The sequence below is a fragment of the Carassius gibelio genome, chromosome A7 (assembly GCF_023724105.1).
Source record: "Carassius gibelio isolate Cgi1373 ecotype wild population from Czech Republic chromosome A7, carGib1.2-hapl.c, whole genome shotgun sequence".
In the NCBI taxonomy this organism is placed as follows: Eukaryota; Metazoa; Chordata; class Actinopteri; order Cypriniformes; family Cyprinidae; genus Carassius; species Carassius gibelio.
In genome coordinates this window covers 29943653-29957497 of record NC_068377.1, presented here as the reverse complement: position 1 = coordinate 29957497, position 13845 = coordinate 29943653, and the positions used below count along the sequence as shown (strand labels likewise).

At 35.7% G+C, this 13845-nt stretch overlaps 2 protein-coding genes across 2 annotated transcripts; one reads left to right on the top strand and one right to left on the bottom strand.

The window, feature by feature from the left end:
* The first annotated feature begins 833 nt into the window (after positions 1 to 833).
* LOC128017148 (ras-related protein Rab-39B-like) lies at positions 834 to 5462 on the top strand. The gene is made up of 3 exons (XM_052602373.1): positions 834 to 1228; positions 1967 to 2193; positions 3512 to 5462. The coding sequence occupies exons 2-3, from the start codon at positions 1979 to 1981 to the stop codon at positions 3936 to 3938; spliced, it is 642 nt and encodes a 213-aa protein (XP_052458333.1). The 5' UTR covers positions 834 to 1228; positions 1967 to 1978; the 3' UTR covers positions 3939 to 5462.
* Positions 5463 to 5668: 206 nt separating this feature from the next.
* LOC128017149 (prefoldin subunit 3-like) lies at positions 5669 to 11549 on the bottom strand. The gene is made up of 6 exons (XM_052602374.1): positions 11402 to 11549; positions 11016 to 11140; positions 10695 to 10761; positions 10397 to 10495; positions 7505 to 7643; positions 5669 to 6448 (listed from the first exon to the last, which is right to left on the bottom strand). Exons 1-6 carry the CDS (start codon positions 11480 to 11482, stop codon positions 6372 to 6374), a joined length of 588 nt encoding a protein of 195 aa, XP_052458334.1. The 5' UTR covers positions 11483 to 11549; the 3' UTR covers positions 5669 to 6371.
* Between the last annotated feature and the right edge of the window lie 2296 nt (positions 11550 to 13845).

Below are 13845 nucleotides of genomic sequence, written 5' to 3'. Positions count from 1 at the left end.
AAAATTATGTATGAAACAACATGAGTGAGTCAAGGAAAGGCATTAAAATAATGAATGTCTATGAATATGCAGGGGCCTACTGGCTGCAGGTAAATTAAATTTTTCGAATAATTATTTTGTGTATATGGGAATTTGCAGCAGTGACAAAAGCATTCTGTAAACAAACTCACACACTCATTTTCAGCGACACCCTGCTTGTAATAATCTACAGTTTACACCGATATGTGAGCAGAATGCATGCTATTAAAGAAACCTAGCACGAGAGCTATTCTGTGTAGTTTATGCTATGATTTAATTAATTAAACGTGAGCACGGCATGTTTCAAAATAAAAACGTATTTAACAACCACCAATGTGAGTCCACATTTGTGCCAACTTCCAAAGTGATATTTCGGTCTACTAAAATTCGTCTTTTGTGTAACTTATGGTGTTTAAATCATATCTGTAAACAAAAATTTCAGCCAGGAAAGTTTTGATTGCATTTTATTTTATTATTACCTTCGTATAATGCCTGTAAAAACGTAATGTTTACTTGATGTAAAAGACAATAATTCTGCTGCTCCACAAGCGCCAAGAGTGAATTTGAGTCAATTTGCATAATCACATATATTATATTATTTCTAATATATGTGATTATATATTATAATAATATATTATTATTTTATATATTTGTTTATATATACAAAACAAAAACATATACAATTATAACAAGACATCCAATAAAAATAAATAAATGTTAATAATGCCAGGGGCCTCTGTTTATCTTAAGGCGCCCTTTGGCTATGAACGGATTTGCCTGTGGCTGCTATCAGGAGGATTGTGGTACTGGTGCTGATGCGGGATGAGTCAGGCTATATGATGCTTTTGCTGTCGCTTCCATTTCATCAGCAAAAAAACATCCAAACATTTCTCCATCTTCCAAGCGTGGTTCAAAAAATGACGTGGATCAAAAATCTTTGACTTTACGCGACTTTGAAGCAGGCAGGGATCATTCCAACAACACGCCGACTGATCTTTAGCAACATCCAAGCAAAATAGACCGCCTACACGCGCAGTTTGGTTTGCACCTGTTTGTTTTGTTTTATGTAGAGACGAATGTTTTGTTTATTATTCGGCATGTGTGAATAGTTTATGTCCGTCATTTCATCCAGCGGTTTCTAAAGAGGCTTTAATCCTTTAAAGATTATGGAATCTGCCGTTTGGTAGCTTTGAACCGACCAAACAAAAACGTAAGTAAAGAGCACCTAATAAGGGATCCTCTACACAAGGGATGCTTTTACACAAAGACAACGCTATTTTTAACAGTTGTCTGTTTTATAGATATAGAACAGAGAGTATTGGCTAGTCGTTATTTTGACAAGGCCAACGATAGCCAGCTAGTCCAGCTATCAGACGAGCCTCAGTGAAATCTCAGTAATCTTACAGGATCACACACTGTCAGTACAGGTCATGTTAACTGTTAAAGAGGTTGCATTCATTAACCTGCACATGACTTAGAATATATAAACATTAAAACATTGCATTAAAACAAATTATTATGTGTATATTTTTTCCATTACCGATAAACAGCATTAATTTAATTCTAAAATAGTATGCCAGTTATATAGAATTGGCTGTATATATTTGTTATATTTTACAAAAGTTTAGTGGTGGATAAAGCACCATAAACACCAGATCCTTATCATAACTGATGTAGGCGTTATAATCAAACTTGAATGGATGATTCAACTTCCTTCCCACAGAAAACAAGTACAGAGATACTGTAACCTGCACAACACATTCTCAGAAGAGGTTTCAACCATTTTAAAGATAAATTAGCTCTATTTACTCCTTTTAGTAAATTGTTAAAGCAAGCTGACATAAAATGTGGGTGAATAAAATAAAGAATGTGTTTTTTTTTTTTCTGTCCTTGGAAATCATGAGATTTGGAAGCATCTAATTTACTTCTCTCCTTTTTGCTTTGACAGACCTGAGTAAACATGGAGGCAATTTGGCTTTACCAATTTCGACTGATTGTTATTGGGGACTCCACTGTTGGAAAATCGTGTTTAATTAGACGATTCACGGAAGGCCGCTTCGCACAGGTGTCAGACCCGACGGTAGGGGTGGATTTCTTCTCCCGCCTGGTGGAGATCGAACCTGGAAAACGCATTAAACTGCAGATTTGGGACACTGCAGGACAGGAACGCTTCAGGTATTGTAAATTTTTGTCTTGGGTTATGTTATATTAGACCTTTCTCATGATTCTGCATCACTGTAAATGTCCAATAATGTATTAATTGTTCATAGGGTGGATGATTTTTATTCCATAAAGATGTTTGTCTATGTAAATTATATCACTGTTTAGCTCAGAAAGATTTTTATGCAGATTGGCACATTATTTTACATATTTAATTATTGATTTTACAGTGTCAAATATGACCATGATAGGTGTTTCCATGGTATCCATGCTGATGTATTTCTCCCAGACTTGATGACAGACTGATTCACGCGTCACTGATTTTTCTTTTTTTCGCCCTATAGGTGATTCAGAGATACTGTCTATATTTATTTACTAATGAATGTAGCTCAAAGGTTTCTTTACCAAAAAAAGATTTTACAAAACTCTTACAGGAAATATAAATATTGGTGAAGCACTGCCATCTACAATGTCACAAATGTCTGACTTAAAAGTGATGTCAGTAACTCTAGAGGCCCTTAGGCATCTTTCACAGCTCAGTGCGTTCCCAGCAGTACACCTACACAAGCTCAGACCTTTCTTACAGTCTCACTCTGATGCCTTTTTACACATTTTTCATCTACCTTGTGTTCATCTCTGCCTCCTGTTGCAGTTTTACATTTCCTGTTGTCTCCTTTCCTGTCATACACACATCATTTGTTTATTTCTCAGCACTTTCAAATATCATATATATCTGTCTTTCTATCTACACTCATGGCCAAAAGTTGTGTCAGTGATATAAATTTTGCATTTTGCAAGAATGGATCGTCATCAGTCAGGATTTGGCCCAGAAGCTAATATCCAGCATACCAGAGCGAATTACAGAGATTATGAAGAACAAGGGTGAACACTGTACAGTAAATATTGATTTCTTTTTTTTTGGCAAGAAAACCCTTTAAAACTTACAATATGCTCATTATGTTTTTAAGTATAGAAATAATCTACAATACTAAAGCAGCAATCTGCAAAACACAAAATTTATGTCACTTTGGATGGAGGCAGATCTGAGCTTGCAGACAATTCTAAGAAAGGTGACAAAATGATGAAAAAGTCCAGCATATGTCCAACAAATCTGTTGAAAGATCATTGACCATTTGATTAAAAATTTCAATTTTTTTTGTTTTTACATATACATGGATGAATTGTTCACAATCAGTTCAATAGTATGCATTTAGAAAATACATTTCATGCCAATGAAATGCTACTTTCTCACATTCAAATTTGAATTGCAATATTGCATTCTGTGAACTATGTCATTTTAAATTCAGGAACATTATTTATTTTTTATCTTCAGGTCTATTACCAGAGCCTATTATCGTAACTCAGTGGGAGGTCTACTGCTCTTCGACATAACCAACCGTCGCTCCTTCCAGAACGTTCACGAGTGGCTAGAGGAGGCACGCAGCCACGTGCAGCCCCACAGCATTGTCTTCTTGCTGGTCGGTCACAAATGTGATCTGGAGCCACAGCGTCAGGTCAGCCGGCAAGAGGCAGAGAAGCTAGCAGCTGCATATGGCATGCGCTACGTGGAGACTTCAGCACGCGATGCCATAAACGTGGAGAGGGCTTTTACAGAGCTAACACGGGATATATTTGAGCTGGTGAAGAGTGGGGAGATTACCATCCAGGAGGGTTGGGAGGGAGTGAAGAGTGGATTTGTACCAAACGTGGTGCATTCATCAGAAGAAGTGACAAAGGGCGATCGTCGGTGTTTCTGTTGAGTCTGTAATCAACACCCTGGTACCTATCAAACATTTGGGCCCTGGTGGACAAAATAAACGCTTCCTCCAATCACAGGGTCAGTCTTCAACTCACTGATTATGACATCACCCCTTTCCTGCCTGCTGATTGCCTAAATGAGTCCCACTATACCACATTGCTTCACTTTTCTATACTACTTTGCTAATTTTCCTCAATCACACAATCTTGTATATGGCCAACTTGAACTGATAAGAATGGAAGCTTAGTTAAAAAATAAATACTTTTGCAGAACTCCTGCTGAAAGGCCATTCAAAAACTATATCTGCACATCTGTAATTCTTTCTATTGAGCCACAAAAGTTTGACTTCCCAAATAAAGATGTTCTGGCTTTGGACGTCTCCAATATCGAGAATAAGCTTGTTCCAAGTATCTTCTATTGGTTGTCTCATGGGAGAGATAACTGACTAACACAAGTTTTGCTTGCTGTCTTCAAAGCTGGGATACACATTTCTGTCGACTCAAAAACTTCAGACTTCAGAAACATTTGATTGCTGAAGGTGTGAAGTGTCTGATTAGTTTAGTAAAATGAAAGACAAAGGCAAGGAGATATACTGCAATATACTACATGAAGAATTCCAAGAGTGGAAAAACACATGATCTGTAATGATTCCCATATGAACAAAAAAATGTAAAAAAGGGTTTTCAATTGTAATTGAAATGGTGAGATACGGATGACACATGGTATGATAATGCATCATATCACCCAGATGGTAATTTTTTATGATCTAACGGAAAGATTCGTAAGGGATTACTGGAAGCACATCCATGAGCCCCAGATGGATTAATACATTTGTGCATCATTTTAAAAATATTATAATTTCACTTATCACACATTGCCACAAAACGCCTCTGGTGCTCACCAGAATTACAAAGAAACCTTAACCTGTTGTAGTTATGTACATCTTTTACACCTTTTATCCCAAAGAGTGTTTCTGAGTGTTACAGCCTGAGATTGTACTATCTAATGGGAAAAAAGAAAGCTTTTCCCATAGGTTTTCTAACTGAAGTGAGGGCCATTGACCTTTCACACATTCACATAAGACATCTGTATCTATAGAGCTTGTATCGCCACATATTTAACCCTAACTTTATTCATCTATAACATCTTTACTTTTTGAAATGACTTGCTCTTCACTTTTACTTCTACAAAATATATCCGCTATGTTTCTCAAAATCAAATCGGAGAATATGTGTCTATACAGTTCATAACAGTGCACAACTGGCTGAGTTGTTAATCTTTTACATTATTGGATAACATGAAGCCATTTCAAAACATGGCTGAGACAGGGTCTCAGGGAAGAACCAGAGGATTTTGGATTGGGTTGACCACTTGCTCGCTATGTAAGCTTTTTGTGGCTGATGTGGATTTGCAAAGACTGGCTGTACAAACACTACTGATTCTGTTTCAGTGATTTTGAGACACCCTGTACCTCTTTATCAAGGGAACATGAAATGTACTAAAGATTAAAGTAACATGTTAAAAATGTTCTGGTTGCTTATTATAACTTGATTAACATTCCACCCCTGACCTGTTGGAATTAAGGGTCATTTTACAGTTCAATTATGATATTATCAGTACAGCAGTTGCGTTGCTGCAAGAGAATATAATTGAAAGGCAATAGAAGATCAAGACACCATTAGTAGTTTCAGTAGTGCACAAGTGATTGTCATAGAAAGAAAGAAATTGATGGAACTGCAGGCAGATATTTAATTAGTTGTATTAATCTCAATCACTGTCAGAAGCCCAATCAGATCAGGAATTATAAAAAGCTGATTAAACGCAGATTAAAAACACAGACCATTTCATCGATTTTGTGCCTTTTCCCAAATTGCTTCATTATCTGTTCAGTGTTTAATGGCTACAATGTGACAAATAAGTACAGATGAAGGACAAGAGATGAAAAAACTGACATCAGAGAAGGAAGTGTTAAGAAAAGGGAAGTAAAGGAGAAGAGAGGGTGATAAATTAAACCGGATGTCCCCCTGATATTGTGCATGCTGCATTTTGACAACGATCTCTGCAAGGTCTGGCAAGAAAAATTACACAGAAAGAAATTTGAGGCCCATAGTAGTTTAAACAGTTTTGATTTAACAGAACTGAAATTTCATATGTTTCCCAAACAACAAATCAGAGGGAAAAAAGAGCACAGAGGAAGACAAATGTGTAGAACCAGTGGAGAGAAGCCCCCTCTGAAACAGCTAATAATCCATCATAAAAAAAGAAAACTACCATTATTAATTTTGTTTGATGTTTTTCACCTTTTTACTTGAAAAAATACTTTAAAAAGTAATAAATCAATAGATAACAGTTGGTGTTGGTGCAAACAGATACATGGGGGGTGAATTTTCTGATGGGGAAGGAATTCGGGTGGGACCAAACTAGGCCTCCTCTTCTAGGACCGCTCAGCAGATTTGAGGAGGTTGTCTTTGCTCCTTCTTTTGACATCCCAATTGTAAACACGTGCCATATCTGTGAGAGTAGTGGTTAAGGTGGATCTGAAAAAGTTGGCAAGTATTTCCTTACACTGAAATTAAAAAGAACATTACACTTTGATGACACAAGAGTCTTCAAGAAATCTTTCACAAACAGATCCGAACAGGTGGAATGGTCTGTATCTGATTTAACCAAAGAGTCCTTCCTTGAAGGAAATCTACAGATGCCGTACAAATGTCTGACTAACCATTAAAATACACAACAGTTTGCAGAGGCAGTGAATGTGATCTGAATTTTGATGAGGAATGTTCCACATGATTCACTCGTTGATCGCATAAACACACATACATAAATATCTGCACTTTTCCACCAAAATAGTGCTGGTGTTGGAGCCGGAGCATAACTTCATCTCTCTCACAACTGGCTTTAATGTTAAATCTAAACAAGATTCATTAATACAGAGTCAATAACAAGCAACAAAAGGAAATGTCTCAATGCTCTCCACATCAAAAAATTGAAATACTGACCATTTTAATCTCTTTCAGATACATTACCGTTCAAAAGTTTGGGGTCAGTAAGCTTTTTTTTTAAAAGAATAATATTAGGACGGTTCATTTGAGAAAAAGTAACAAAAATACATTTATAATGCTACAAAAAATTCAATTCATTTCAAATCAGTGCTGTTCTATTAATCAAAGAATGTTTCCACAAAAATATTATTAAGCAGCACTACTGTTTTCAACATTGATGATGATTGGAAATGATTTTGAGCCAGATCATGTAACAGAGAAGATTGGAGTAATGGCTGCTGAAAAATCAGATTTGTCATCAATAGATTATATTAAAAAAAAAACTTTAAGTTGTAATTATATCTTTCAAAAACACTTTCAATGTATTTTTTATTTATATATTAAAAATTCTTGCCAGCCCCCATTTTTTTTAATGGTAGAATATATGTTTGACAAACTAATTTTCAACAAAGACAATTATTTGAAGAAAATAAATAAATAAATAAAAAAGGATTATATGTATGTATGCGCGTATATATATACACACACACACACACACACACTTGCCATGGTTTAAGGATACTGACTTCGGTGGTTGTGAACTGGTCTCTAAGGAAGTCCAGGTCCTCTTCCAGAGAGTCCAGATTCCGGGAAGCTGTAGCAAAGTTTTTCTCCAACAGCGCCTGGGCCTCATCAATATCATACTCCAACATGACATTAGCCTGGCACACAAAAACCACAGCTGTAAGAAAGTTTGTCTTTATATCAATTAAGCTCAATAAGCTATTTGAGTGTTTGTCATTTAGTATAAATATTGTATCCAAGCTAGGGACTTTTAGGGACCACTTCTCTTTCTCTCTTTTTTTTTTCCACAGAATGAGTCCGATAGTTTCAGTTTTGATACTTGCCGATACCAATATTTTCACAGTATTATCTTTTGTAATATATATTGGGTAGAGAAACTAAATAATAATAATAATATGAATCATGTTAAGCAAACCCATATTTCTTAATTATACCTGTTAAAATGTATTGTATAAGCTTTCATTACTTTCACTGTTCATTTTAAAGGTGCATTAAAGCTGCTCCATTGCAGCAGCTCATTACTGTAATCACACAACGTTTTCCTAAAATAATGCAGGGAACCACTTGTTATACATTATACGAGTACGTATACTATTTTGGTGATGTAATTTGCATCACGTGCACTGTACGTGGCCTTTAAAGCGCGCAAATGCATACGCTAATGGACCAACAGCAATCAAGATCATGCAACAGAAGTGCGCGCTCTCTGACTCACTCTCACATCCTGCCTCTCCTTACCATAAAATAACTTTAGTAACTTGCGCATTTTACTTTCATTGAAATAGCCGATCGAACTACAAACTTTCCAGAGATATTCACTCGACAAGCTTGCGCATCTTCGCCGCCACATGCAATGCTTATCAGCTCTTGCACATCCACTATACAGGCATGGATACTGAAAGTTTAACATTATATTAATTACTTGAATGTACTTAACAAACATCCTTAATCTCTAATATCTCCATTCTACTTTCTGGTGATCTTTTATCTGGGTTTCCTTTTCTGGACACAGCTCTATTCACGCGCTGTGTGGTATCCGCTTTTGTGTGACTCTTTAGTTCTCAAGTTCAATTTGGACTGAATTTCCAATTTCCAACTAAGGTGTTACAAAACCAAATGTAATTCAAAAGTACAGACTAACTATAGACAGGTATGTAATACGCAAACAGTTTCATCAGTTCAAGAGGAGCACAAGCTGTACAATCCCCTACCTACCCTCCTACAACACAACTGAGCTGCACAATAGTTGTGCAGACACATATGCTTTATTTAGGATTCAGTTGAAAAATTGGTTAAATAGTACTCCGATTTGTCAACATTAGAATTTTATATTTGTTAGCTATCCAATTATTAATCGTATCTTGTTTGTATTTAGCAAAAGTTAGCAAAATTGCAAAAACTACAGGCAGTAAAAAGCAATGCTTTGAACATTTAAAATGCCAAAACAGTAATATTTTCAAAGTTAGAAGTGTTTCTCATTGAATCAGGCCGGTGAATAAAAAAATAAAAATACAATAATTAGAATTAGAGGCCTTTCCGATATATCGTTCAGCTGATATTATTGGTATCGGCGAATATGCTGAATATTTTCTTTTTTTTACCGAACATATAACGCAGATTAAATGCTTCTGAATGGTATAATTACTTAGTTTGTCCAGCAGAGTACGCTCCACGTCGAGTATGTTTGCTACTGGTGACCCACTGCAGTGTAGAGATGCGCGGATGAGCTCAAACTTCATCCAAGTCTGCTGCTTCAAATGATCTGCCCACCACTCAACCGCACCAATATTTGATTGTCTAATTCTTATGCTGGGTACACACCAAAAGATAATCGGGCTAATTTTGGGCCAATTTCCCCCTTCTAACAATCCTAGTTATGTCCCGATTATCTTGATGGTTCTAGAGATTTTTTATCAGATGTTCCCTTGGTGTGAGATGTGTTAAGAGCGTCTGAACCTGATCGGAAGAATGTCGGAGCCGCACCGATCGTGAATAATAAATATTCAATTTTTAATATTTACGATCAGAAATCCTGATGTGTGGGGGTAACCCTGAAGACAAACCCACGCAAACAATATACAATCAGAAAGCGAGATGATGGAAGACGGAAGCAGTCATGGCACAGTACAAAGTGAAATTGATGTGGACAGCAGAGATGGAGGATCAGCTTGTTCATTTGTGGCAACAGCACGAATGTTTATACAACGTGTCGTGTACAAAATCATTCCAAACACTATCATTGCAGTTTCTTCCTGCATATCATCCGTCATGCTTATTCTGAAGTCTCGCAGGATTTTGCGAGATTTCTTGTGTTCACAGTCGAGACTCTGTCTTTGTCACATCATGGCACACCACACACTATAGGAGCAAAACGTTTTTTTTTTTTTATCCTCATGTCTGTGGTCTATCACATTTTGAAAATCTTATAAGATGTAAAAAATCTTTTGGTGTGTACCCAGCATTAGTTTTGCTTGATGATATGGATGAATGGATGGCTCATTTTTAAAAGCAGATTCAGTGACGTTAGAAAGGCACATGTCTGCACCGCATTAAAGCCGGTGTTACAGCCACTGGAGCTGATTGCAGCCAAAAGTTTGGACAAACAAATGGGACATGGGTCCAAACTTTTGACTATATTGTACTACAATAAAGCCTACAAAAAGAATATCGGCCGATAGATCGTTATCTGTCTTTTTTTCTCCCTAATATCGGTATCTGCCCCCAAAAAACCTAAATCGGTCAAGCTCTAATTAGAAAAGCACTTGATTTTATCTGTCTGTAAATCATCTGTTTCTGTAGATGTAACAGGTGGTTAAGAGAGTAAATGTGATAATTTTTTTGTTTTTCATGTTAACTATTAATACAATGAAACACAGTAGTCAACACTTACCCCAAGCCACAAACACACTTTATCTGTGGGTGGGACAGAGGCCTTGCAATAGACGTTATCAGCCAAAAGAAAGTGTGTCTCCATGGGATCTGTAGTGTCCTGTGATTGGACATGCATAATTAAGAACAGGGAAACAGAAAATTAAGAGATGAGACAAAGTGTGAGAGGTAACAATAATTAAAAGTACACTAATTTAAAAGCAACATTTTAAGGCATTAGAGAGTTGATATCTGATTTGCTTCTATCCAGCCATTTGCTTATATGAATATATGGAAGTTAAAAATTGTGAAAGGCTCACCTTCTTTTTCTGCATGTGCCGTAGGATTTCTAATGTCTGTTTGATTTGTGGGATCTGGCTTTTCAACCTTAGCAAAACAGAATAAAAAAAAATATCAGTCAAGTAGAATTAGCGACAATATTTTATGTGTACTCTGGGTTATGAAAAAATGAAGCAGCAAATCGCTGTTTATTTGTTCCTTATAACAAAAGAACAACCCTAGTCGACAATGGTGCAAGGAAACCGGTAGAGACATATGTATAGGAGGAGCATCCTTTAGCATTGACACAGGAACTGATCATTGCCTATTACTCTACAGCATAGAACAGATCATAACCAAACCTGAGTTTCTTCTGAGCCAGATTGAGCTCCATATATTTATATTTCTGATACTGTTCATCCAGCTTCCTCAGCACGGCGTCTGCTGTGTCATTGCCCGGCTGTTTCATGAAGGCATCCACATCTTCCTACAGAACCACAGTTACAGTTCACATCTCATTACATCATATGAAGTACTTAAATACTGGTTAATCGTGTGTTATCTGTCACCCAACGCTCAGTGCACATTCAAGACATGAGCAAGCAAAGCCTGCAGCCTTATAAGGAGAAGAGCAGGGCTCTCTACTTAAGAAAGCCGTTTAAAGACCAACACAACAACAAACTGTTTTTACGAGAAACTATCGAAAACACAGATGAGAAAATTAGCTATATTCCATATTCCCACTGACCACAAATATTGCTTCTGGGATTCCGAGGTGTTTTTTCTTATTTGCAGCTCCTGCATTGCCAGTCTCTATGGTCGTCGCCATTTTGGAGAGACTTACGGCTCTTCCTCTTTACGCACGCGCCTGCTACTCTTACGCACGAGCGCTGCATGCATAATAAAAGTGAAAGGCATCTCTCACTCTCTAACGCTGAGCCACTGATGTCTTTTGAGGGTCAACCGATGTTTTATTCTGGTTATTATCTCATTTAATGTGTTTTGAAATGTTATGTAAGTTCAAATTCTGATGATTTTGTAGAACTTGAGTTAACAAATCACCCAGCAGATGTCAGTGTCGCCCAAACGAGCCAGAGAAAAAGCGCGAGGCGCTGGCCATGACGCATGCAGTTGATGATGTGATCTCATAAATTTAGGGTTGGTATGAAAAAGTAGATAAATACAATGGTTTGATTTTAAATTATATCGAGTCATCCCTCTGTTCTGCATACATAAACGATGCAATTCAACAGAACGTCAGGAACGAGTGTTTAATGATGGGGGAGCGAGGACGAAAGCAAAATATGTGAAAAATGAAAATGTAAATCATTAATTAAATCGTAAAAATGTAAAATTAAAACAAATCATTTTAAAATAACATCAGTCAAAATAAAATACGTAGTAAAAAATGTACGTTTTTTAAATGTTTGCCTGCATGTCGTCATGTGACCATTAACTGTAGGCTAATATGCAGATGTGATATTTCATTTTATTATTAAAATATTTATTTTAAAATCTCAGTGCTAATTTAAGTAAATATATTAGGTGAGAGGGGTTTGGCTGACAAACAAAAACAAAAAAGTTTGGGTATCCCTCCAGTACATGTAAATAAGAAATAACGTGAATTTGTGCAATTTGTGCAAGACAAACGTCTTCCAAAGACAAAATAATACATGATTAAATAAAAAAAAAATTCACGTGTTCAAATAAAAATTCACGTGTTCATCAGAAGCTGATGTTGGTTAATGTTGATATGCTAAGAAAACCAAATGTAAAAGACGAAAAAGAGAAATTAGGGAAAATCAATAAATTATAAATAATTTATTGCTATTGTGTGAATTATATGTAATCAGTAAAAAAGTAACTATAGTCTGATTCAGAGAATTTAAAAATGTAATTTAATTCATTTTTGGAATAATTATGTAATACAGATTACATGTGCTCTGCATGTCTAAAGGTAATTTAGTGCTGTAACACATCCTAAAGTTTATATTTCAGTATAAAAGTAAATCATGTTTAAATGTCAAGAGTTTCTTTGAGGACGAAAGTAACACTTGTTACTTTAGTCTCGCTACAGTGACAAGTGTTTCTTTTGTCCCACTGCTAATGAGATTTCTGTGTGTTGCGGCTCAAATTAAAACATGTTTATGTCATATTATACCAACAGAATATGCCAAGACGGAGGATCAGAATCATAGACAGAGGTCTGAATCAGCCAGATGTTTATGAAAGGGCGTTTCTGGACATAACAGTCAGGAATATGTCAACATTTATTCACTCAATCTGTTTCCATTTACCTTAGTACCATTTAGGTTTTAGACATATAGCTTTTCCACCTCCGCCTATGAATTTGAAGAGTTTCCATCCAGATGTTTTTATGCACGTTTTGAATTTACACATAAAAACAACTGGATGGAAACTACAGTTACATGATGTTGAGAATTTATATTATGCTAATTTAACTACATTTAAATTTTCATATTGTTGAAAAAATGTTTTATAAAATGGACTGACATTGCCAATAAATCAAATATTCTAAACAATAAAAATTTGTACTCCCGGGTTACTTTTGAAACATTTGATTAAACTGAAATTTCAAATGAAAATGTAATTTAATAATTTTTTGCAAAGATAAAGGAAAAAAATATGTCAGTATGGTTGCAGTTACATATAAACAAAGTCATAGTCATGTGTTGTATATAAAACCAAGAGTAACACTTACTTCTGACCCACCTGTGTGTTACTTTCATCCCAACTGGTGGAGTCGAATGTAACAATGTGGAACTTATGTTCAAAGTGAAATTATACTGAAGTCATTCTACATTTGTACAATATACTACCTGATATTGATCACTTGAGATATTGACCACAGATCTAAAAAAATATCTCTGTCTAAAACACTATCAAGATATAAGCAAATTATTGCATAAACATGAAAGTGCTTTTATCTGTAAAAGAACAGTTTCATTGATACATTTCCCACAGCACAATAAAACTTATACCATTCTAAAATGAAGTAGATGTGTCTGATGTGGAGTCAGTGTACACGCCAAATATTTTTGCTAATTAGTGTTTTTTTTTTTTTTTTTTTTTTTTTTTGAATGCTGTTAATTTTTTTTTTGAATGCTCAGCTAATGCAACACTGAAAATACAAAAATAAAAATGTAAAAAATTCTGGAAAACATATGTTGT